Below are 26,096 nucleotides of genomic sequence, written 5' to 3'. Positions count from 1 at the left end.
GGTTTTAGAAGTGCTGAGCCTGGGAGATGAACACATCCACAGTGGGACAACACACACACAGCACCTGTTAGTCTGCCCTCATATGAATGCCACCGTGCTCTCTGGTCACAGGAGTTCACACAATAAACAGGTGGGCCGGTCTGCTCCGCTCATCTCAGGCACGAGACTGAGAGACAGGAGAGAGAGAGAGAGAGAGAGAGAGACAGAGAGAGAGAGAGAGACAGAGAGAGAGAGAGGGATTCCTAGGAAGCCTCTCTCGCAAAGTGACGTCATGAAGTATAGTCTCTCCCCCTTGTGTGGACAATAAGTGTTATGCAAACTGCTGGGGGGGGAGGGGGGTGCTTAGTGGCTCAGTTGTTTGCGCTATCGCCTTACAGGAAGAAGGACTTGGGTTTGATTCCTGGCCCCCTTTCGTTGTGGGTTTCCTCCCACCTTCCAAAGACATGCAAGTCACATTAAAGGAACAGTTCAGCCCAAAATGAAAATTCACTCATTATCCACAAACTCCCATGTCAGTCGAAACTCCACCGAAGTTGGCAGGACCACCAAACACACAGCGAGTTAGCCCAGCATTCTCACAGACTATTTAAGTTATCTTTTAATACTCCAAAAAAGCATAAAATGTCCATCAAACAGCTCATGCAGCTCAATCCAAGTGTTTTGTAGCCAAACAATTGCACTGTGGGTCCGAAAGTCCAATATTTACCTCATTATCGCCTACATTTTCCTCAATGATAGGCTCTGGTCACATATGGTAAGCAGAGTCTTCTAGGACTTACTAACTAGGAAACAATAGGTCTCTCTTCTGTGTGTGAACATGCAAATGAGATAATGTATATAGGTCAATTTTAGTACTTTTTCTTCCTGTGTCTGTTCCATGTACATTCATGTTCCAGCAGTCTTTTTCTCTCAAACTATGAGGCTGCATTTAATCTGGGCCATGGGTTGATGCTCGTGACTGTCTAGCACAATGAATGTCTGTCTAGGCCTTTACTTGCTTAGATATTCGTTTTTTGGGTTACACATCTGTTTTGTGCTGGCCTGCTGGTCACGAAAGTACCTTGCTTACTCTTATGGCAAATAGACTTTTCAAGAGGAATGCGTTTTGAATGCGGGCCAACTAAAATGATTTATTTATAATGGTATTTCCCTTTGAATTGCTGCTGTCTGCCGGAGTTATCGTCTATGCCCAAGTGCTTCAAATGACGGAGGCTGTTTAATGTTTGATGTTTGAGGTTGGGTAGTTTGTAGCAGTTTAACTGAGCTGGAGGGAAATGAATGTGTGTGTGTGTGTGTGTGTGTGTGTGTGTGTGTGTGTGTGTAGGCTGTTGAAGCACAGAAAATGCGTCATTGAAAATCAACCTTGGGCTTCCATTGAATTCAGTATTTCTAATAATTATATGATTTGTGAATTATCACCGTTTGACATTAGTCTATCTGTGAAGCATCTTTGGATGGAGGAGCCACCTGGTTACTTATTTACCTGATATTTCTTGTCTGAAGATTATAGCACAACATATCATCGCTGTGAGATGAAAAGCTTGTATGTTTAAACTTTTCAGGAACTTCGAACAGCAGCATTATTTTAAGCTTGTTTTAAGCTAAGCTTGTATTTTAAACTCAGTTTTGACATTTTCCAATTGGTTTTGAAAGGGTTTTATCAGCGATAGATATGTGAGAATTAAGCCCAGAGAGGAACATGTGATCCTTCAGCTGAAGTGAAAACATGAAAATCACCAAAAATCACCGAAATTACAACAAGAGTAACATGCTACTTGCTGGATGCCGTCATGTTAGCATGAGTCAATACATTTTTAGCATGCATGACTCTTTGAGACTTGCAAACCTCAAAATTTTAACTCTGGCAGTGTTAGTGACAGTGCAACCCATTAAAACAGTTAAAAATTTTGAGGTTTGAAAGTCTCAAAGGTCATGCTTTCAGACGAGAAACAGATGATTAGAGCATGGATCATTTTCCCCGCAGGAATCTGTGGATACACACAGCCTCTGCTGGTGTCTAGTCCAATTTAAAATTAGCTATTATGCTGCTGCATCCACAAAGACATTCTTATTATTTCAGCGGTGCAAAAGACTCAGCTGTTTCCCTGTGCAAACAATCCTATGTCTTTTTCCACATGATGGAGGACACCACACTATTTTATCTTTTTGTATTAGTCTAGCTTATCGTTTAGCCTGTTTGACCAAGTTTGTCCAAATTTCTTAGAATGTTAAAGCCTGCAACAACACCGTTTCAGACATTCACAACAACACATTATTATGCAGTCTAACTGTAACAATGAGAGCGAGAGAAGCGAGATAGAGAGAGATAAACACAAACAAACAAATGTGTAAATGTCTGTGAACAAATGAACATTTCCATAGTCTGGAAGGCAAACAACAGCGTATCCAAAGCAGCAACAACTCCCAATGAATAATCTTCCATAAGCCTAACTAAGGTTTTGAATTCAGTGCGGTGTACAATACAGTGATAATAATGGACTGTATTAACCTCTGTGTTTTGGCATTATATACGCGCATAAATATGATGTAAACAGTGTAAATGGCCTCATGAATAAAGGCACACTGAGGACTGTAACCTGTGTGTGGAGCCTGTGCTTTTCTTAGTTTTGATAACTCAGGTTATATTGGTTTATGGCATTGATTGCTTGAGAATGGTTGATTTGACTTTCTCTGCCTCTTGCCAGGACTTCAGTATATCAGTAGTATGAGAAATGAGTTCGTTTTCCTGCACTCAGTCCCGTCCCGCTGCTAGAGAGTCTATGTTGGCTCTCTCCAAGTGAGACCTCGGAGTATCTGCTGGTCAGCAGAAGGAGGGAATGTGAGAGTGACAGGTGCAACCACCTAAAATAGAAGGAGAGGAGTGTTGGGGGGGAGGGGGGGGGGCAGGCGGAGCAGAGGAGCGGAGGTAATGGAAAGAGGGAGAGAAAAGGAGACTGCAATGAAATAATAAGCGTACAGTGAGAGAATATGGAAGAGCAGAGTGGATAGAAAGGAATAGTGTGTGAGTGAGAGTCAGGGTGACACAGAGACAGAGAGCGAGCGTGAAGAAAAAGAGAAAGAGAGAGAGAGAAGAGAGAGAGAGAGCGAGCAGTGAAAGCAGAATGTGAATAAGAAGAAGCTCTGAATGTTCTGGACTGTCTGTGAGATTAAAAGATTCATCAGCAGTGTAACGTCGGATTGAACGCAGAACGCTGTGTCACATGGAACTTTTCTACCTCATAACTTTTCAAGCAAAGACACTCATACACCCCACATTATACAGACACATATAACACACACATTATACAGACACATATAACACACACACACACACGCATAGATATACTTCAAGGGTGCATAGATAGGGCTACAATGATTCTTGCATTCCTGCAGCAAAATGAGACATTTTTCCCCCTTTATTGTATTTTTATTCCCTCCCCTTTTGCAGGTAAATGTTTTCACGAGCATGCAGCCCATGCTGTTTAATGTGAAATTTATTCATGTGCTGAGGCTCCTCTCTGAAGTTGCAGTAATACAGTTCAGTAGCTCAAGGGTAGACGTATTCCAAATAGGAGGGAATCATTTGACTTCTAAATTATAGAGATTATACAATGCCTGAGGATGAGCAGGATTGAATATTTTCTATTACGCTCAGTCTGTGTTGACGGCTTGTTGCACCAGAAAAGAAAGCTTATTTTAAAATGAACATGCATCCTTATTCCTATGGATGGTCATTCAGTTTTTGGCATCATATGAAATGCTTTGAGTAGGTTTAAGGGGCCATAGGGTTATTATCAGGCTATCAAGACATGAGGGGCCGCGTTCGCTTTCAAGTATAGCAAAAAACGACGAAAGAAGATGAAGAAAAAGGCAAATTGCGAGTTACTTGTTAATACATAATGTATTGTAATTCTGCAAAATGGCGATATTACCACCATTATATTGTATTACTCTCTGAAAGTGATTTGGAAAGTTTCAGGTTGTTAGAGACAAGCAGAGAGAGACAGAGAGAGAGAGAAAGAGAGGAAGGAGATTCCACAGGTCTTGGCTAAGCTGTTCATCTAGAAATTGAGATGCCATCTGTCCTTTTTTCAGAGAGATATAAGGCAGTCGTTGAATCTAATTGCTTACATAACTCTAGTTCTACTGCAAGCCTCTATGTGCTGCAACAGAAACCTTGGCGCTGGCCTTGACTCCTGGTTGTGGCCGATGCATTCAATTACACCATACGCTCACATACAGTCGTGCCCCTTGTGAAAGTCCAACTTCATGCATTTATCCTGCATTTATTCCATCCTTTATCTCATTTTATCATGATTTTTCTTGAATGTCACACATCAGAACCAAATTAGTATATTGTAATGCAACACTCTGGTGTCTCTCAACCATCTATCAGACCATTCCTTGCACCTTCTGAGGGCTGAAAAGAGAGGACATTTTTATTTTTTCCCTCTTGGGGTTGGAGCCAAATGGCAGCATTGCTACATCTGTAACCCAAGAGGAATTGTTTGGGGGGAAAAAAATAAAATATTGTTTGGCTATTTAAAGAGGATATGTAAGGGTCGGTGTGTGTGCGACCTAAGGCTCTCGACCAGACCTCTTTATTCACACTTGGAGACCTCTTTCATATCCTCAGGTAACAGAGACCCATAAGCCTCGCACTGCAAGCTATCCCAGCATGCACTGCGCAGGGAGTTGCTCGCTTCTCATAGAAAATGAATGACAGCTTGGTGGATCACGTTTGGTGGGACTTTCCCATCAGGCTACAGTGTCAGCTGACCTTTAGACCGCTATAGCAGGAGGGGACAGATTATCCGGACTATGAGAAGGGTTTAATTCCTAAGTGGTACATATCCATTTTTAAAAATAATGGCTTCCTGAAATTGACACTTCGATATTTCACAAATGAGGTTGATTTCACCCTCAACATTGCTACTTTTTTTTAAAACAATGTCTTAAAAACTTCAAGAATGTACGTTCTTGCCAGCAATCATTTCGAAGTAAAGGTGTCAGTTTTCTTTAAATGGTGGACGTCTCATTTGGGAATTAAACATTTGATTACATTAAAGCTGCACTAAACAACTTTAAACATTGGCACAGATGGCAGCAAGAGTTTCAAAATGTATAAATTTGAACTTCAATACCCATAAATCATGTAACGTGACGTCAGTAAACTGCACACAGTACACTGATGTTTACCAAGCTTTATACCAAAGGGACGAGAGAGTCGTCCATTGGTGAGTCAGTAGCCGATTTCATGTTAGGTAGCTGTATTTCACTCTTAAATTCATCACTCCCTGTGGGGGGAGAAGAGTCCATACCTGATACCACAATTTCATTTGGGCCAACAGGCTGAATCTAAGGGGTCTCAGTTAGAGGAGATGGGACGCTAAGATAAGAAGAGTGTATAAAAGTCCTGCCTAGTGCAAATTTAACATTCACATTTTCTGTATTTTACTGACACTGGTGCCAGATTGAACCATTTACAGTGGAATAACATTCAATTTCTAGATCACTGATAGTACAATCAACCAGTGGTAAGTGGCAGGGACACAGTGCAACAGCAATCTTACTGTCACCTCAGAATAATCATGTAAGAGACAAGGAGTTGGAAAAGAAAGAAGAGAAATAAGAGCTTAGGAGAGAAGTCGAAGGTTGTTTTTTATGAGAGAAAATTACAGCAAGTAGAGGAGAAAAAAATGAGCGAGAGGCCATGACTCAGTGGGGAGAGGGTGCCATGCGGTACTTCTAGAAGAGATTAGTTTCCAGCCTGCGATGGAGGACGGGGAGAGTGTACCTGTGTGGTCTGGACCAGTTTGTGGTGAGCAGAAACTTCAAAGGGAAGCCCCCCCCCCCCATCCTCCATCACTACTCTCCCCTCTGCCATATCGAACCATTCCTCTCCACCCACATACTATACAATGTGCTATCCCTCACTCTTTTTATGTCTGCAGGGCTATAATCGATGTCCTGGACAGAGGGTGGCCCGCATCAGCACACTTTGATCAGGGCGTCGGGCCAAAAGCTGGAGCAGTAAAGGGTGGATGGATACACTCCTCATTTGATACATTGTTCCTTGCAGGACGGGTTATAGTGCGGAGCGGTGCCTCTTCCTCCGTCTGATGCGGTCCTTTGTCGGATATCTGTGACATGCAAGGTTATTATAGTAAAACAAAACTGAGACGAAAACTAGGTGTTACAAAATATTGTCGTAAACTGAAATAAAAATGAAAGCGAGACTTTGTGAAAAACATAAAACTGAGCTAGAATCGTGTCTACATGTAAAACTAACTGAAATAAAATAAAAGTGACATGTTTTCATTAAACTAAAACTAAATTGAAATTGAAATTAAATCCATATAAAAATAAAAACTAATGCAAAATCCAAACCTATAATGAACCTGAGATGTTGTATTCTTGGCATTTCTGTCTGTACTGGCCGGAGGACATCATATTGTTTCTGTCTGTATGGAGATGAAGTGAATCTGCTGATTGGCACAGAAGTGTAATGCTTCTGAATAAAACCTGGAGCTAGTTTACTGTAGAAACCTGCAAATGACACTCAAGCCAAGAAGCTATTTTTTATCCACTGGCCACAGTGGCAGATGGATTACAAAGCCACCAGCCAGTTTCACTGTTTTTGCCAGGCAAATACAATTTTTCGAACGGAAAAAGATTTCTGAACGATGGCTGATTACCTGCCAGAGTGGCTGGCGGAGGAGAGAAACTTCCCAGCCACAGTCAAAATTTATCAGCTCTTGGCTGCGGGCTGGCGTTAATTTCCCACCCTGCCTCCAGGTGAGTTAGTGCAGAAAATAAATTGTCCCAAACATCAGATAATGTACTCTCTGCCTGGGTGAAACATATTGCTGCTGCCTGTCCATCTCCCTGAACTTGGGGATACCCTCTATACACCAAATCAAACAACCTAACAACAATCTCTATCCCACATCAGGAACTGTATCACCTGTGTTCATAGTCCTAGAATTACGATCCTATCCTTTCTTCTTGGGTTTGGAAGAACATCAGAGGATCAGAGGCAAGGGGTTTCTGTCACTCTTTCCATTTGTTTGCAACCATGCAACTTCCTGTCCTGGCAGGAGAGTGTCCCGTCCCTGCGAGGCCGGGGGAATCCTGGCTACCCTCTGTCTGCATGCACACAATCAGCCCGCCCTAGAGAATATACAAAGGTGTCTGCTTTCAGGAGCTATCTATGCCTCTGGCTGGCTGTGAATCTGTGTTGTATCACGCGTCTCTATTTGCGTACACACATCATTGTTTGCTTGGCTGCCTGTCAGTTTATATCCAATTGTCTGTACCTCTCCCTCTGACCCCGAACATCCACATACCCAAGATGCTTCAGCCGCCAACTCCAAACATGGCCTGGCTGTAACCCTACCCCAGGCATTGAGCTCGTTACACGTATACGTCTTTGCCCGATGCCCAGGTACAAGTTCAGTGGGTCAGGCCGGTGATGCCCCAACACAACTTTCACTCCGTCCCGCTCACCTGTCTCGGCCCAGTCAGATGAGGACAGGGCGAGGTTAACGCATTATCAGTAGTTTGCGGCTGGCTTACAAGAAAGCGTCAGGTGCACATCTCTCAAATCCTGAAAACTGCCTCTATTAATATAAGGGTGAGTTAAGCCCAGGAGTTTGTGCGGTCTCCCAGTCAGCTTTTCACGTGGTTGGATTGGATGAGAGTCACACAGCGTGACTCTTGGAAGGACACAGCTCTATAGCTGCTGCACTTGACAGAGCTCTATTATAAGTCTGTGTGCTCTTACCTTCAGGGTGGAATATCAGCTCCAGCCACCAGCCAGCTGCTAGTAAATGCCGGCTGTAGCTGGTACGTTTATCTACTCTACCAGACACTTTGGCACATAACCAGACATTCTCCTTTTCTATGTTCAACATCATGTTTGTCTGGTTAAATCCTTAAAGTGCTGCGTGAATTTTGGAATCAATCATGTGGATTGAGAGGATGAAAATGTATTTTTTTTGCCCTGTTTACTTTTACAATTATTTGTTTGTTGTCCACAGAGTGATAAAATACCCTATACTAGTATTTCTCTATAGACTCCCACATGAGGATCATCAAAATGGGTTCAATGGTATTCAGGACCAACATTTTCATCAACATCAGCAAGGTCTTTCATGCTTGTAAAAGAGATTCTTTGCAACTTTGAGTGAATTGACTTTCATCTTCTAGGCCTAATCTTCTTGTACGAGCCTATGAGATCTCCCTGTCCTCCTGTAGGTCCTCTGTCCGTCTGATCTTGCCTGTAGAGGTAGGGTGAATTGAAGCAAGGCAAAGCCTGCGGCGTGAGACCGTGGGTGTAGAAATGGATAGAAGCCACTAGGCTGGAGTGCCGTATAACGCTGTGGCGTGCGCACCGTCGTCTATGGGCTGCAAGTGTCATCCGATCGCACATCTTGTCTCGGAGCAATGAGTCACTCGGTTACTTCAGTCTGCTTTTAGCCACCCAGAAGCGCAGTCCTATCTCCTTATCAGGGACTACTGTCTGAGTCTGCATGCCCTGTCCTCAAAACATGCCCAGTTTAGCCCAGTTTACCCTCATTCAGCCCAGTTCAGCTCTTTCTACACCCCGCTGTGGTTTCAGAACAGATGTAATCTATAGTCGGTCCTGATTAACAAAGAATAGCGATTGATGTCATTGCAGCGCATATGCATACTGCTTTGAATCTCAGCTTTGAAGTGGTAAGGCTGAGTGGGAAGGCTGTGTCGTGTGAGTGAGATAGGAAAGATATTGCACCACTTGCTTTAATGTTGTTAACAAAGAAAACCTGTTTTGTTTTTGCATATTCCTGTGATTCATCGCTTTTGCTCCAAAGTCATGTCGATATGGTGCATGCACCGTTTTAGTAGCAGTCGAGTATTGAGTGGTGTTGCTCATGTCTGAAGTGAAGGAGAGAGGGCATGTTGCTCCACTTTCCGGAGAGCAAAGCAGGGAACGCGAGGACAGGACAGAGGAGACATTTCTAGGCTGAGGAGAGATAGATGATAGCCCAACCAAAAGCAAGAGGGGACACTCTTGAGCCAAAGAAACAGTAGAGGCCTCCGGGCGCAGAGAGGAGGGGATGTTATGAGGTCACCGATCCGCATCACTTTCCACTTTGCCGCTACGTGCCGTAACATACACATAAACCCCCCCCGCGCTGCCCTCGGCCTCACATGAAAGGACCTGCCACTCATCCAAAACACTAAGTCATGATACGCTGGCCGCGCAGAATCGCCGACCTGCAAGGGGCAAGGCGGCGAACGGACCAAGAACAAGAAGACAGAATGATTCATTAGCTGTGAGACTATAGAGGAGCGAAAAGCAAAGAATCTGTCCGGAGCTGTAGAGAGGAATATTAGTCAGGTTAAGTGATGGATCTGCTTGCATAATGACTGAGTGGAGGGAGCAGCTGAGAATGCTGAGTGTCAGGTGTGGGTTCACAGGCAGGGGGGTGTTTATCGCTGTATTTACACCAGTCTCTGGACGAGGAGCCGCAAATTACTGTCTGTTAGCGTTCTGCCTGTGGAAGCGCGTTGTCTGTGTCTACAGTGCCACCCCCTATTGGGAGGAGCTGTTTGCAGCCTTGTCACCTGGCTGTGTAAGCCCTATAGTTTCCTGGTTGCACATAAACACTGAATTCTACTCGTTCTACTTTCATGGGAAAATACCACATACTGTAGGTGCTATTCTTAAACACAGGTCAGTTTCTTTCTGCAGTGTGCTCCTTAAGAAGCATGTCAGTACAGTAGAGCTGGGCGATAATATTATCGTTTATCATCTTTCAGGAGAATCATATCGTGATATTACGGTGATTTGGGGATATCATGACACAATTCTGCCATCTAAATTGATGTCAAAAGCCAAATTTTATTAAAAAAAACTGAGGTATGAAAAATTTTAAGGAATATTATTTGAAAATTTCAGCTTTGACATCACACCTATCATTACCATTAAGTTCAATTAGATCAGTGGTTCTCAACTTGGGGTCCGGGGACCACCAGGGGTCCTTGAGGGCATTCCAGGGTCCCCAGCAAATTGATGAATTGTTAAACTTCATTATTTTGTCATTTTAGAATGACTGTTTTGATCATAGTTTCACTGTTATCTCTCTACCTACAGTACAGATAGTCATGGAATTCTGGACAAAATCATATCTGACAATAAAAAAATTCTCAGATTTGGGTCCGAGAGACAAAATCTCATCCAATCGGGGTCCATGGCCCTAATGTGGACTAAATTAGGGGTCCTTGATATGAAAAAGGTTGAGAACCACTGAATTAGTTTAATATTAATTTGATTATTTAACATGTAATTTTGCATATATGAGCCATATCATCATATATATCAATATCAGAAAAAAGACTTCATGATTACCTTGATATTGATTTCAACCATATCGACCAGCCCTACAGTACAGTCACTGAGTATTATATACGAGATTGTGCTAGCTGAATGTCAACTCAAGTTTCTTCATATAGTACTGTAAAAACACAAAACCAGTGTGTACCCAAGTGCTTTACAAAACAGGGAAATAAATAGCACCATCCAAATAAGAGGACCATCAGCAAAATTAAGACATAAGGGAAGGAAGAGCTTGGTTAAAAGCACAAAATAAGCAAGAGAGCAACAGAGCATTAAAATAAGGTGTCCAGGGAATAAATGTGTCCCTAACTGTGTGTGTTTGTTCTTGGTCTGGCTGCAGGATGACCAGGTGGTTCTGCAGTGCACTGCGACCGTCCTGAAGGAGCAGATCAAGCTCTGTCTGTCCTGCGAGGGCTTCGGGAACCGCCTCTGCTTCCTGGAAACCACGTCCAACGCCCAGGTGAGACGCCACGCAAACTTTTCCTCCCGCCTGTGTTTGTCTTCTACGTAACCTTGGCTCCGGGCATTTTCTTAAACACCTGAGCTGTGTGTTTCTGTGTTCGCAGAATGTGCCGCCAGACCTGGCCATATGTGCCTTCATCCTGGAGCAGTCTCTGTCGGTCCGCGCTCTGCAAGAGATGCTGGCCAACACGGTGGACTTGACCGAGGTAGGAGGCAGGAATGGAAATAAACAGATGGGTATTAGATGGAGGAATACATGGGATGGGGAGGATGGAAATGTTTACGGTAGAGAGAGGAGAGATGGAGTAGGTGCTCCTGTGGAATAAATGGCAAAAAGTGGAGACATACAAGTTGTGTCTGTAGAGAGATTTCCCCTATTCTTTACTATTGAATTGAAGTGAATCTTTTCTGTATTTCTTCTACAATGTCTTCTACCACACCTATCCTCCTGTAAATGGACTATGATAAATTCACAAAATCTGGCTTACAAATGGAGCTTGCTGAGATACAATTTTTGTTTCTCTAGAGATTTGCCTTTCCTTACATTTTCCCTTCCCTTTCCTGTTACATTAAAGAGAATATTTCTGTGTTAACCACACCAACTACCACTGCTATCCCCCGCATCTCTAACGATTATCTCAAGAACAGTATTTCTTTGAACTTCATGTACCTTTCACTACACAAATACTTTTTTTGAATTGAATATGGCTAATTCACCAAAAGAACATACTGCAAATATAAATACATACAGCCCTATACAAAGGCAAACAACAGTAACTACTTTTTGTATGTCTTACATGACACTGATTGTGATTTCATAAAAAACAAAAATTATATCTATAAATGCGATTATACGATATACAGTCCACTTCTGTCTCAGAGATACTTTTGTTGGGATGGAAGATACACTTTGACATCATTTCTCTCAGTTTCACTACTTGCACAGTTACTGCTGTTTGCCTCTGTAGTGCCGTACGCAGCATACATACATTATGATCTTCAAGCCTAGGGGTAAATTATTCTTTCCTTTTGACTTTTTTGTTTCTGTTACCTGTTGTAGTCACTGTTCCTTTTTTTTCTCTGACACTCCCCTCCCCTCCCCTTCCCTCCTCGCTCTCTGCCAAGCAGGCAGTCGATTTGGACAAATGGGTATGTCTCTTAACATGTCTCATTCCCTGTAACGTGTGTCCCCAACCAACCTGGCAACTGTCCTCGTTCCTGTCCTCTCGCCCACTGGATGTCCTACTGAATGAAATAGCGCTGTACCATTCACACGTCTTGTTTTGTATCCGTTTAGCCCTTCTCGCCCCTGAGGTGGCGAGCGCTCAGTACACCTGTCACTCATTTTTAGCCAGTGTCACCGCCGGGATCCCAGCTGGGTCTCCGAGCAGTCAAGTCCATCATCTTTAGATTCACCCTGCTCTTTATCTGTGGGATAACTGCACAGCTTCTGTTGAGATACGATAAGACAAAATCCTTTATTGGCTGAAGCTGTAGTTGGAAAATTAATGTTAGGACTGTCATCTATGTGCTGTTTTCTAATAATAACAGAATTAGGCTTAATGGTTCTGAGTTTTTGTTATTAAAAACAATTACAATAACTACAGTTGCAGTTCTGCTTCCATAGTCGTAGATCAACCCTGAGTATTTAGAAATGAAAATAATACTATGTTAATTCCAAAGCTATATCTTTTATTTTCATTTGTTTTTTACATTAGCTATCCTACGATACAGTATATAGCAAGGTTCCGCAATGCTTCATCCATATCATTACATGCAGCAATATCACCAGCCCATTTACCCTTATGTCCCTATCATAATTGCATATTACATTTACCTTGCTTGATGTTGTTCATTTGGTTTACACCCATGTTATTATTTAATGGTCTCTGATGATCTCAACCTCATTTCCATTCCCCTTTTAATGTTTTTCCCTACACTGCCCCAAAACCTGACAGAAAACTGAACAAGCTTCATCTAACTTGGTTCATTTTAAATGAAAAATCCACTTTTTTTCCCATATTTTTTGGTACATTTAGTTGTTTGGTGGTGTATTTGGCCACATAGATGACATGATGTCACATCTAAATATTTCCAGCTCAGCTACAATAGAGTTTGAAAGCAGAAAAATCAACAGTAAATGTCCGGTTTTGGTGTCAGTCGGGGCGAGGGCTTCCTTCTAGACTCTCATTTCTAGACTTTCATTCTGCACCGATGTTCAACAATCATACAGGGAGAAATCCATCGTAGAAGAGGCAGAGAGAACAATTTCTCCACCGACCGCAGCCTCAATGGACCATAATGCAATGCAGCCACAAGACATGTTGCGTTCTGAGCAAGGGGTGCGACTACTACGACAAACTCCCACTCTCATGCTCTTACTGTGCTATCACTATCGCTCCCTCCACCTACACGTATAACCCACAGCTGAACGCAGCAAGTTCACGACAATTCTCTGGGGGTTGTCGAAATGAATTCTGGGAAATGTAGGAAATCGATAACTGAAATAGAAGTAGACGAGGCTGGCTGAGGGAAAGTGGGTACAACCAAAAAGTAAATCACAACACATCACAAAAGAACTCCTGGAACCACCACAGATTGATGATAGCCTATATAACAGTGTAAGAGGGTGGATTTTTCCTTTAGGCTACTAACCAATAGGGGATTAAGATCAAGAAGGCACTGTTTGTATCTACAGACATTAATAACAGGGGTGTCAACTGGGCGAAACAGATCCTATACAGCTGGGGTGTGAGCAGCATTTCATTAGCTGCATTATCAAGGCTTGTTTAGGCAGATTTTGGCCTCGGACACGGAGCAGGAAGATATCGGAGAGGGGAGAGAGCCTGGCCTTTCCACTGGCAGGCCAGAGGATGAGAATAGCATGGCATGCAGCCCAGCGGAGAGTCCCTATGCCTCTGTCAGGGAAGGGTAGTCGGAGGATGGGGAAACCTGATACCCCTAGAGCTCTGGACGGGCCTATCTCCCTCTTACACACACACTTTGGCACACACACACACACCACCCCCACCTGTCCCGACTGAGCCCAGCGCTAATGCGGACTAGGGCTAATGGGTCAGTGCTACCCCCTTGACACACCTGCCCCCCGATCAATTGACTCATCCCAGTGGATTAGGTGTGCTTAACCCCACAGACCCGAAGTCTTATCATGATCATCCTATAGGACTAAATGGTTGTTATGGCTAATCTATACATAACTACAACAGTCATTTTGTTTCCTTGTTGCATCCTTGCTGGATGTTGAGAAAAGGTAGGATGGTTTCAACGTTGGTGTGTGTGTGTTTTTGTAATCTGTGGTGATTGGATTAAAATTTTTAAGTCTGTCCCTGTTGATTATGAGTTGTAGTGTAGTATATTTAGGTCTACCTGTACACTGCTTTATTATTGGTGTTGTCCTTGTTGTTCTTTTCCTATTTGTATTTGTACATAAATGGATCCTTCCTCTTCCAGTTGTGTGAAGAGATCGACTCCAAAATGCTGTAGGCCTTTATCTAATATGGGAAAAAACAAAAACCTGAATTCATCATTCAATATCTCTGAAATATTAATCTAGCCTGTGAAAAGCATTATCATTTTGTCTACAAAGGACTTATTTATTTTATCCTTCAAATACTAACATGATTTTTTTTATATATATAGTTTGCTATCAATTTTGTATGAGTAGGCCCTTAGTTGTCACTTTATTTTCAAAAGGTGAGTATCTCATTTTGAAACGCATCTCTTTATACTGTATAGCTATAGAGGCTTTGCAGTTGCAAATCTCCTAGCAACCGTGTCTGGTGCCATCATGGAGGTCCACTGGAGAAATGGTTGTAGACTATGGCAACCAGGCTAGAAAAGGAGAGAAACCTGAATAGCTTGTAGTTGTGTGGGTGGAGGTCAGTTCAGGAATGTTATGTAAAAGCGAACAGTCAGGTAAGATAGATTTTTTTTTTCCAGATTTAGTTTACTGTGACACAGGAAACTATCTTGTGTTTTCCCCTAGCCGCTCTGGTCCGTCCCTCCGTCAAAACACTAGCCTAGCTTGAAAAGCGTCAACTCAGTTAGCCTGAACAAACAGCTGGTTTTTCGGCTTTGTTAGCTAGCTAACTAGCCAGACAAATAGTCACCATAACAACGCAAGCTTCTACTAGATGTTAGCTAGTGTGCAAATCAGATGTGTGGTGATGGTTAACTGACTAGATACTATGGTTAGCTAGCTAACAAGCTGGCATTATCTAAACACAAAATAAGAACCTATGCATCAATGACAAAGTGATTAGTTTTCAGCGAAAATAGCACAGAATTTTCTTGAATTGCCAAAGCTGTACGTTTAAAAACACAATCAGCTGTTCATAGCCAGTGTTAACCAAGAGCTGAGGACCTCCAATATGGCTGCCAGAGGGTGTGTTATATCACCTGAAAGCGCTCTATAGTTCCCTATCCAGTTGAAGGGGAAGGTGTGGGGGGCTTGCTGTCTCCCTCTGGACCTTCTAAACCGTATCCTTGTTTTGTGCTCTTTCTGATGGAGGTAGCAGCCTACGTGTCCAGAGTCTGTAGCAGTCTATTAACCCTGTATCCTCTTCCTCTCCAGTCGTCCCAAGGTGGAGGCCATCGCACCCTGCTGTACGGCCATGCCATCCTTCTAAGACACAACCACTCGGGCATGGTGAGACAGCTATTATCCTCCTATGTTACTTGATATTACATCAGCGCATCATCAGTGTTATTTAGTACTTTAACGAGGCACTAAGCTAACTTTATAGTCAATTGGATACAGAATTTCACCAGACAACTTAATTATTTTGCATCCAAAGTTGTTTAGTGTAACTTACAAACCAAAATGCCAATGGGGAGTGCAGATTTCTGGCGACATCCTGATAATCGACTTTCTCCCCAGTACCTGAGCTGTTTGACGACGTCTCGGTCACTCACAGACAAGCTGGCCTTCGACGTGGGCTTACAAGAAGATTCTACAGGTAAAAGCTCAAGGGACACACTATCTGGCAAGAAAAAATGTTTGAGTGCATCTGAGTCAGAGAGGATTAGATAAAACAGAGAGACTAACTTGGTATCTTCTTTTAAGACACAACGGAAAAATTGCATTTAACTGGTAACTTGTTTCTGGTCTCATTATGCTGTCGTAGTGTTGTTAATTTGTCGAATATGGTTTCTGAATTTTGCTGAGTTGCTCTTCACAAGCTACGGACATTAATGGAGTCAGCAGTGCAAATCTTCCCTTATCGTTATAATTTGTTTTACTGCACTTTGTAATTTGGTTGAGAAATGTCCTACACAAAAGTAGTTATTATATCTACAATTTACAATTTAGCTGACACTATTCTCCAGAGTGAGTCACAGTAAGTAAGCAGGTAGGGGTTCAGTGTCTTGCTCAAGGACACTTTGACAGGACAAGTGGCTGTTGATGGACAAAACATTGGTAGTTGTGGGGATTAAACCAGGGACCTTCCACTTACTCTAAGCACTAGGCCACTCTGTCGCCCTTAAACCAGTGGTTCTCAAACTTTTTGGCTTGTGACCCCTTAAAACAAAGCAGTGCCTACTCACGACCCCCATCGCAGGCTGCATATGGTGGTGAACAGTTCAACCAAAGAATGATTTTCCCTTTTCAGGTTGTTCAATTTGATTTAGTGCCTAGAGGCTGAAAACTATTCAGTATTTCACAAGATACTGAGACACGATAATACATTTGTGTAGTAGAAATATGTTTTTTCCTATCCCATAAATCGGCTCGCGACCCTCCAAAATTATGTTGCGACCCCCTGGGGGGTCCTGACCCTCAGGTTGACCACTGCCTTACACAGCATATTGTCGCTGTCAGGTGAAAACCTTGTAACTCCAGTTTTGGTCAGTTTTTGGTTTATGAAAACTTTTCAGAACCCATTGGATAAACTGCAAAATGCTTGGCAGTCAAGCTAAAAGCAGGGTCATTTTTCTGAGTTCGTGAAAAAGTGGTTTTCACCCGACAACAGAGATATTCTTCTTCTTCTTTCTCCTCTCGTTCTTCTTCTTCTCATGGTGGATATCTTCCTGCAGGTGAGGCATGCTGGTGGACCATTCATCCAGCCTCCAAGCAGAGGTCAGAAGGTGAAAAGGTCAGGGTGGGAGATGACCTCATCCTGGTCAGCGTGTCGTCTGAGAGATACCTGGTGAGACTCCATGCACTCCGCTCACTTGTCCTGGATGGATGTGTTTAAGTTGAGCTAACCTTCCTCGTTCCCCCCCTCATGCTTCTCCTCTGTCTTCAGCATCTGTCCTATGCCAGTGGAGATCTCATGGTGGACGCCTCCTTCATGCAGACTCTGTGGAACATGAACCCGGTTTGCTCTGGATGCGAGCTGGCTGAGGGTACAGACCTGCTGTACTCATATTTCACTCTGTGAAACCCTTATGAAACACACACTCACACACAAACACACACAGATATACACACACACAGATGTATACATAGAGACGTACATACGCACCCAAATATATACACACAGACACACAAACAATGACACGCACACACTGTATACATACTTACCCACGTGATGTTGTGTGAGTGTGTGACACACACACTCACTCATACATACACCCAGATATATACACACACACATCACACACTCAAATACACAGATATATACATAAGGACGCACACATACACACATAAATGTGCGTATACACATACACACACGTATACACATATACACAGAAAATCACAAAAGTCACACACAAAACTAACATGCACAAATCACACATACAAATGCAGACACACACGCACACTGTATACACCCTTACCGTGGTGTGTGTTCCTCCTCTCAGGGTTTCTGACTGGAGGTCACGTTCTCAGGCTGTTCCACGGTCACATGGACGAGTGTCTGGGCATCTCTACACCAGAAGAAGGCGAGGAAAAGCGCAGGTGAGAAGAAGAAGAAGAAGAAGAGTGGTTCAGAGCTGCATAACATCCTGTCACTGTGCTGCTGTTTGTCTCAAACTGTGTCTGCCCTCCCTCCTCTGCAGGATGGCCCACTATGAGGGCGGAGCCGTGTGCAGTCAGGCCCGATCGCTGTGGAGGCTGGAGCCTCTGAGAATCAGGTGATGGTCTCTCAGTGCAGATTTAATATCGGCATGAACTTAATGACAAAAATGCTTGTTGACATTTTTTTTTTTTTATTTAGTCGGCGATTACTATGAGGTGTAGAAATTCTGTACCATGATGAGATTAAGAATTATTTTCATTCATTCTATTATTGATGAAAATATGATGAAACAAAACACTGTGGGAGATCATAATCATAACCAGTGATATAAAAATGAAAATAAAAATGTAAATAAATAGTTGGGTAAACTTTGACCTCTAGTCAGTGATCATCATAAGGCAAACAACCAATATGAACAAAAATTATACTTTCAGAAAAGCATTAATTTATGCTTTTTTTTCTTAAAAGACCCTATACTAATACAACTTATATCCGTTTGATACCATTCACCTTGATGCATGAATTTCATATCATAAAGATTTATGTCACCTTATAAAAGGTGGGTAAAATGAGTTTAGGTGGGTTTATCCTCCATTACATTCTTGATCATAACTGGAAATAAATTACTGTTAAATACTAAAAGAAAAAGAGCAAACCTAGTTTGTATTATTCAATTACAGACATTAACTAAAAGAGTGTGATGTGACAATGTTGCTATAAATATTAGACAGCTGCCAGAGGTGAAGGTGTGCAGCTCACAGATCAACATATACTTTACAAAATGTCTAAATGTTGCAAATATAATCTACACTGATGCAGTGGTGCAGTAATGACTAAAATCATATGCCATTTTAGTCACTGAGTAATAGACTAAATGACTTGCTCCTCTGTATGGTCACACATCATGGTTTATTATTGTTTCATGTTATCTCCCTTTAGCTGTGAGACTTTGTAGACTTTGTGGACGTGTATAGAGTTGTTTTCTGCTCTCTACCTGCAGCTGGAGTGGTAGCCACATGAAGTGGGGTCAGTCATTCCGGGTTCGCCACATCACCACAGGCCGGTACCTGTGTCTGGATGAGGAGAAGGGTCTGTTGGTGGTCGACCCAGAGAAGGCCAACACCAAACTGTCTGCCTTCTGCTTCCGTGTGTCAAAGGTTCGAATTTTTCTGAATTTTGAGTGTCCCTCGACTCATAATTTGATCACGGTCATTGCCTCTGGTTTGTGCCTCTCTCTTATACCTCTTGTTATTTCTTTCCTCATCCCCCTCTCCCATCCTGTCTATCCCCCTGCTTCCCCTGAGCAGGAGAAGGTGGATGTGGCTCAGAAGCGTGACGTTGAGGGGATGGGCATACCAGAGATAAAGTACGGAGAGTCCATGTGCTTCGTGCAGCATGTGTCTACAGGCCTGTGGCTCACCTACGCCGCCCTGGATGCCAAAGCTGCTCGCCTGGGCACCATGAAGAGGAAGGTAGAGCCTTCTGGCTGGGGGACCAAGATGAGAGTCATAATGTCTTAATATAACAGTGATATCCGAGAGGGAGTCGTATAATGTGATTATGGGTATGACGGTATAGCAATAGATACGAGACACAGCATAGTGCCACCTTCTATACAACAGTTACCAGTGCAGTACTGACTGAAAAGTGTTCTTCAAACTAGTAATCATACATACAGAGGAATAAAACAGAAAGAAAACAAAACAGATCGCTGCCAGATTGCTACCAGCTTTCTGGTTATAACAAGAGTTTGCATAGCAACCAATCTGTGCTAGTTAGTGTGCATTATGGGAATTATCAACATGTTATGAAGTCATACCTAATGATTAACAAGATATGTATTGTCGATGGGTGGATATTGTTTGAAATAGAGCAATGCTTCTTAAACATTTCTGTCTCAGGACCTATATAAAAGAAACTAACTTTTACCCTTACACCCAGGACAAGATAAACATACTAGTACTCTTGTTACATGCCAGAAACAGACCCATTATCTAATTTGGGTCTTGACCCATAGTTTAAGAAACAGTGATAGTGTATATTGATTGACAATTAGGGGATGTGATCTATAATACAACTGTCCCTTCTGTGTCTCCAGGTCATTCTGCACCAGGAGGGCCACATGGACGACGCTCTGACTGTGTCCCGCTCCCAGACTGAGGAGTCTCAGGCCGCCCGTATGATCTACAGCACCACAGGCCTCTTCAGGCAGTTCATCAAGTACGACTACACACCTGTTGTCCCACCCCACCTCTAAGTCACACAAGTTTCTCGCAATGGCAGATGGTGGAATGAATAAAAGATCACTTATCTTATCACTCTCTTATCCTTCTTGCTCTTCAAAACAAACACACACGCAGTGACACTAATGAGGGTGAGGAGAGACAAGTAGCAACACCCTCTTTGTGACAGGAAGCAATGGGATTTATGGGAAATGTAATTTGCTGGCATGAGATAGAGGCTACCAATCGTCTTGGCCATGGTTTCTTTTGTTTTTACGGTAATTATACCAATGAAGCAGAAACTTGACAATGATATTTTGATATTTTTACATGTAGCATGTAGTTTAAAATAGATGTGAAAACCACTATGTTTATGTTTCTTTTTAAAAAACTGAAAATGGAAACTGAAATGGAAAGAGAAACTACAAGATGTTCAGGAGAGACAAAAAACCTCAAACGGATTCTAAAAACATCTCTCTATGAAAGAAAAAAGTGTAAAAATCTATATCCCAAACACAAGTTAAACCTTGTTGATTTGTTTGTGTTCATCCAGGGGTCTGGACTCTCTGGGTGGGAAGAACAAGGCCCCCGGGGCGGTGTCTCTGCCTCTGGAGGGGGTGATCCTCTCCCTGCAGGACCTCATCTTCTACTTCCGTCCTCCCGAGGAGGAACTGGAGCACGAGGAGAAGCAGACCAAGCTGCGCTCCCTCCGCAACCGGCAGAACCTCTTCCAGGAGGAGGTAATCTGCATGCTGCCCGCGCAACCTCACTCAGACTCAGACTATCTATTGATTTTGCCAGTCTGTTCCTAGAGCTAAAGTAAATAAACTATGCGAAGGGAAACTTGTACCTTTGACAGCGTGGAAGCATCCTATTACCACCCACAATTGCTTTATTCCTTACTTTTTTTTGTTATTCTACACACTCACTCATACATTTTATGTTTTATTGTGGTTTTTGATGCTTTTGTCTAAGCAAACAAATATTTCCCCTTTGTAGTACAGTATGTGATTTTAATAATGTGGTTAAATGGTCCGGTGGATGATGATGGGTCTAATGCTTATACTAATAAGTTTAATAATGCTACTACTATTACTACTGCTACTACTATTACTACTACTACTACTACTAATACTACTACTAATAATAATTTATAAGATAAACAAAAACAACCATACTATCATACTACCATCAACAACAACAACAACAACTACGTTTTAGGTTTCTGGCTCAGTTGTGCATGATGTAACTTTTCTGATACCCCATGTGCTCCATGTCACCGTGTTTCTGTCGTCATCCTCAGGGAATGATCACCATCGTCTTGGAGTGTATTGACCGCCTGAATGTCTACAACACTGCTGCCCACTTCTCTGAGTTTGCTGGGGAGGAGGCTGCAGAGTCCTGGAAGGAGATTGTCAACCTGCTCTATGAGCTGCTGGGTAGGGACTCTCTCGACTCTGACAGTTCATATCAGTGAAATGCTGTCAATACCGGATAACGCAACAGTCATTTCTCTCCCCACTTCTTCGCTGAACAGCTTCTCTAATCAGAGGGAACCGTTCTAATTGTGCGTTGTTCTGTGACAACCTGGACTGGCTGGTCAGCAAGCTGGACCGTCTGGAGGCCTCCTCAGGTACAGGATGCCCCCCCTTATTCACCGATACGTCCACTACTCACCGTTTAGAATTGATTTTTAGATTTTACTGAATGCTTTTAAGGCTTGGCTTGGTCTAGCTACTAGCAGCATCTCAGATCTTGAAACCATTATGAGCTAGGGAGCAGTCTGAGATCCTCAGGCATGAATCTCTTGGCAATCGCAACATCAAGGCTGAAGACCAAAGGAGATTTGGCTTTTGAACTGCCAAACTGCCTGGGGAGCTTCAGGTGCAAAAACAGCATCACCTTTTACATCACTTTTTTTAAAACAGATTTTTACAGACTTTTTATAGCTTTTTATATAGCTTTTATGTAGTTGGGTTTTTTTTTACGTGTTCTGTACTTGCCCATTTCTTTTCTTGTAACCCCATTCTCAATTAGTGTCTGACATCTTTGAACTCACTGCCTTTATTTATTATTGTATTATTGTCTGTAAAGCACGTTGTAAGTGTTTTGAAAATTTCTAAACACATTATTTATTCCTCCACCACCCCGTACTCTGTCTCTTCACATTTAGGTATTCTGGAGGTGCTGTACTGTGTGCTAATTGAAAGCCCTGAGGTTCTGAACATCATCCAGGAGAACCACATCAAATCCATCATCTCTCTGCTGGACAAACATGGCCGGAACCACAAGGTTAGTCTTATCTACCTGTCAGGAACAAGGTGGGAAATCAACTTTAGCCAGCAGCCATATGCTGGTAAAATTTGGCTGTGGCTGTTAGGTTTGTCTACTTCACCAGCTATTTTGTTAGGTGGTTTTATTGCATCCTAAAATCGGATTTGGCTCATAAAAAATAGTTCATAGGGCAGGTAAATTTTGGAATTCCATTAGCCATTGTAGTCAGTGGATGAAAATGTAAATCGTCTGCTTTGGTCAGGAACCATAAAAGCACAGAGCTGATACTGTGTAGATGCTTGCAGTTTCCAGACCATACTCACCATTGCTGCCTCTGTTCTCCCTTCAGGTCTTGGATGTCTTGCGCTCTCTTTGTGTGTGTAACGGTGTGGCTGTGAGGTCCAATCAGAACCTCATCACTGAAAACCTGCTTCCGGGTCGCGACCTCCTGCTGCAGACCAACATTGTAAACTATGTAACCAGGTACTTGAACTGTTGTTGTGACATCTTATGACCAGGTGGGAAATTAAGTCCAGCCACCAGCCAAATTCACATATAGTTTGATTGTAGTTGCTAAGTTTTTCTACTCTACAAAACACTTTGGAAGGTACTACCTACGTGTTTGAGGGTCTCTTCTGCCCTTACATTTGTCTGGTAAAAGTGATAAAGTTTTTGTTATCAACCATGCTGACCAATGGCTGTTGACCATATGTGATGTTTTCTTTTCTCTTCTGTGTATAGTGTGAGGCCCAACATCTTTCTGGGTACATGTGAGGGGTCCACACAGTATAAGAAGTGGTACTATGAGGTGATGGTGGACTATGTGGAGCCCTTTGTGACGGCACAGGCCAGCCACCTGCGTGTGGGCTGGGCTCTGACCGAGGGCTACAGCCCCTACCCAGGAGGAGGAGAGGGCTGGGGAGGCAACGGCGTGGGTGACGACCTCTACTCCTACGGCTTTGATGGACTGCATCTGTGGTCAGGTAAGATGGTTCCCTAATCTGTTGATTATATTCCAATCTGGGCCCCCATAATGTTTTGTCCTCTCTTTCTCTGACTTTCTCCCTCCTCTGCCCTTCAGGAACCGTCCCCCGCCAGGTGGCTTCCCCCAGCCAGCACACCTTGGCCGCTGATGATGTTGTCAGCTGCTGTCTGGATCTGAGCGTGCCCAGTATCTCCTTCCGTATTAATGGCCACCCAGTCCAGGGCATGTTTGAAAACTTCAATGTGGATGGTCTCTTCTTCCCTGCACTCAGCTTCTCTGCTGGAGTCAAGTAAGAGCTTTGGCACTAGCAACAACACAGAGTTAATAGTTACTACCACATGGAGGATGATTGATAAGGTGCTCAGGTGTTATGATTGTTTACAGCAGCTATGCCACTCTTAATCTCTTAAAATTATGGATGGTCTATTTGCAATCCACTAATGTAGCGGAGCACACACGGAATGGCAAACTGTGATGCCAGAAAGAATATTGTCCCTTTTATAGGCTGATTAATGATTAATTAGGCTGCAAATAGTGCTTATTTCACAGGAAAAAATAATTTGTCATGAAGATTATGAATGATCATGAATTTCAATCCCTCAATCCCTCCAAATCTTCTCACCAAACCCTAGGGGGCCGCAGAACCAGTGGCTTACAACCGCTGCGTGTAATGATCCTTCACTATGCTGACAGGGGCTAATGGTGAATTGACTGATGAGAGCAGGGAGGCAACACAGCCTGGGACCTGGCAGAGAAATTCAATCAATGTTCTTCTATTATGAGTCTTGGAGAGATCAAGGCGTTGTCACCATTAAAGCCTTCAGTAGTCTATAAATGATAGATAAAGACCAGGCTTTACTGTATTTTTGTCACCTCAGGGCTCGCTTCCTCCTGGGTGGTCGTCATGGAGACTTCAAGTTCATGCCCCCACCTGGCTACGCCCCATGCTACGAGGCCCTGCTGCCTAAAGACAGGATGCGCATCGAACCCATCAAAGAGTACAAGCACGACTTTGAAGGCGTCCGCAACCTGCTGGGTCCCACCCTGTCCCTCACCCACACCTCCTTCACCCCCTGCCCCGTGGACACTGTCCAGGTAAAATCCTCTGACCAACCCGTAGCTTACAAACACCTCAAACTAGGCATTGGTCATATAAAAAATGATTTTCGTCTGTCTGCTGACTTGTCTTTGCTGTATAGATTGTGTTGCCGCCCCACTTGGAGCGTATCCGTGAGAAGCTGGCGGAGAATATCCACGAGCTCTGGGCTGTCACCCGCATCGAGCAGGGCTGGACCTACGGGACTGTGAGTATGGAGTCTGCACTGCAACACACAGGCTGGTGAACCGCAGCTGGATGGGGATATTGACTTGACAATTGTAGACTGATTTGGAGCTCTAGAGTAATGTAAGACTTCCATCCCAAACTGCTATATATTCATTTAGCAAAAAAATCTTTACCTCAGGTTCATAATTCAATATTTCTGAAATATAGAGTGCCCAGTCTATAAAAGTGTTATAATTTTGTCAACCAAGAATTTAAGTTACCTGCTATCCTGTTAAAAGCATCATCATTTAAATTTTGTGGGATCTTCAGTTATAGCAAACATTATGAGTGCAGTGATAATATTCAAGCCTCTGGCAAAAGAGCAGGGATGTAGAGGAGGATTAACCCATCTAAACTGATTTTAGCTACCTTTTTATGCTGAAATATATATTTTGTGTTGTGTGTATTGTAGTAAGTAGAATCAAACTGAGCATGTAATCTGAAGATGGGGTCTTTTAAGGGAAACAAAGCGTAAATTAATGCTTTCCTGAAAAAATATTGATTTTTGTTTATATTGGTTTTTGTTTTCCTCACTATGAGCATCAACTGGAGGATATAGTTTACCCTCCTTTTTATTTACCTCTTCATCGCTGCTTAAGAGTAATCCAACATAATCTTCCCCCACAGTTCAGGGACGACAACAAGAAGCTCCATCCCTGTCTGGTGGACTTCCAGAGTCTCCCTGAACCCGAGAGGAACTACAACCTGCAGATGTCTGGAGAAACCCTCAAGTGAGTTTTTGACTGAGCGTTGGAGTCCGAGATGGGTTTAAATTTGAGGATCAGAGGAGGTTTATTCTGTTTTGGACACTGTTCTGTTTTGGTTTTTAACGCCTGGATCCTGTCTATTTCACAGGACTCTCCTGGCACTGGGTTGCCATGTTGGTATGGGTGACGAGAAAGCAGAGGAGAACCTCAAGAAGATCAAGCTGCCCAAGACGTACGGAGACCATGATATCTCTGGTTGTATTTACTTATTGTCTGCATTGTTTTTCCTGTGTATCTCAACGTGTGCTTGTCTCTCCTCTAGCTATGTGATGACCAGTGGATACAAGCCTGCCCCCCTGGACCTGAACCATGTCAAGCTGACACCCAACCAGAACCAGCTGGTAGAAAAGCTGGCAGAAAATGGGCATAACGTGTGGGCAAGGGACCGGGTACGGCAAGGATGGACCTACAGCATTGTGCAGGTAACTCTTTATATAACACTATATTTAGCATTTGCCAAAACACTGTGGTAATACTCTGTCCTTCATTTCCCTTTTCTGTGAAGTCCGTATGATTTTAATTCATTTTCATTAACCAAATTATCTGTATATCATCAGACACATCAATTAGATTACTGTGATTACCAAAAAAAAACATCCTGTGGCCATCAATAAAAGTACAATACTGTACCTCTGGTCAAGTCTTACTGTGGCTTTTTCTGGAGTGCTGCCATCCCAGTGTTTTTCATGTTTTTT

The 26,096-nt window shown here is 42.9% G+C and overlaps 1 protein-coding gene across 1 annotated transcript in view; it reads left to right on the top strand.

Annotated features, from left to right (window-relative positions):
• Positions 1-26,096, top strand: part of ryr1b (ryanodine receptor 1b (skeletal)) — a 63,557-nt gene that overhangs the window by 5,414 nt on the left and 32,047 nt on the right. Inside the window, exons 3-26 of the mRNA XM_071524435.1 lie at positions 10,725-10,844; positions 10,951-11,052; positions 11,975-11,995; positions 15,441-15,515; positions 15,747-15,825; positions 16,904-17,016; positions 17,116-17,215; positions 17,672-17,768; positions 17,870-17,944; positions 18,830-18,986; positions 19,137-19,301; positions 19,928-20,049; positions 20,605-20,791; positions 21,355-21,490; positions 21,589-21,684; positions 22,225-22,343; positions 22,675-22,808; positions 23,067-23,308; positions 23,407-23,599; positions 24,189-24,405; positions 24,510-24,614; positions 25,262-25,365; positions 25,490-25,573; positions 25,664-25,823. Of these exons, the coding sequence (XP_071380536.1) occupies positions 10,725-10,844; positions 10,951-11,052; positions 11,975-11,995; positions 15,441-15,515; positions 15,747-15,825; positions 16,904-17,016; positions 17,116-17,215; positions 17,672-17,768; positions 17,870-17,944; positions 18,830-18,986; positions 19,137-19,301; positions 19,928-20,049; positions 20,605-20,791; positions 21,355-21,490; positions 21,589-21,684; positions 22,225-22,343; positions 22,675-22,808; positions 23,067-23,308; positions 23,407-23,599; positions 24,189-24,405; positions 24,510-24,614; positions 25,262-25,365; positions 25,490-25,573; positions 25,664-25,823 (3,003 nt within the window). The remainder of the gene's footprint in view (positions 1-10,724; positions 10,845-10,950; positions 11,053-11,974; positions 11,996-15,440; positions 15,516-15,746; positions 15,826-16,903; positions 17,017-17,115; positions 17,216-17,671; positions 17,769-17,869; positions 17,945-18,829; positions 18,987-19,136; positions 19,302-19,927; positions 20,050-20,604; positions 20,792-21,354; positions 21,491-21,588; positions 21,685-22,224; positions 22,344-22,674; positions 22,809-23,066; positions 23,309-23,406; positions 23,600-24,188; positions 24,406-24,509; positions 24,615-25,261; positions 25,366-25,489; positions 25,574-25,663; positions 25,824-26,096) is intronic.

Source organism: Centroberyx affinis, unplaced genomic scaffold (assembly GCF_046629955.1).
Source record: "Centroberyx affinis isolate AG114_WGS23_722 - 3 ecotype Tasmania unplaced genomic scaffold, CSIRO-AGI_Caff_v1 ptg001197l_1, whole genome shotgun sequence".
Lineage (NCBI taxonomy): Eukaryota > Metazoa > Chordata > Actinopteri > Beryciformes > Berycidae > Centroberyx > Centroberyx affinis.
Note: the sequence above shows the minus strand (reverse complement) of the source record. Positions and strands in the feature narration are given on the sequence as shown.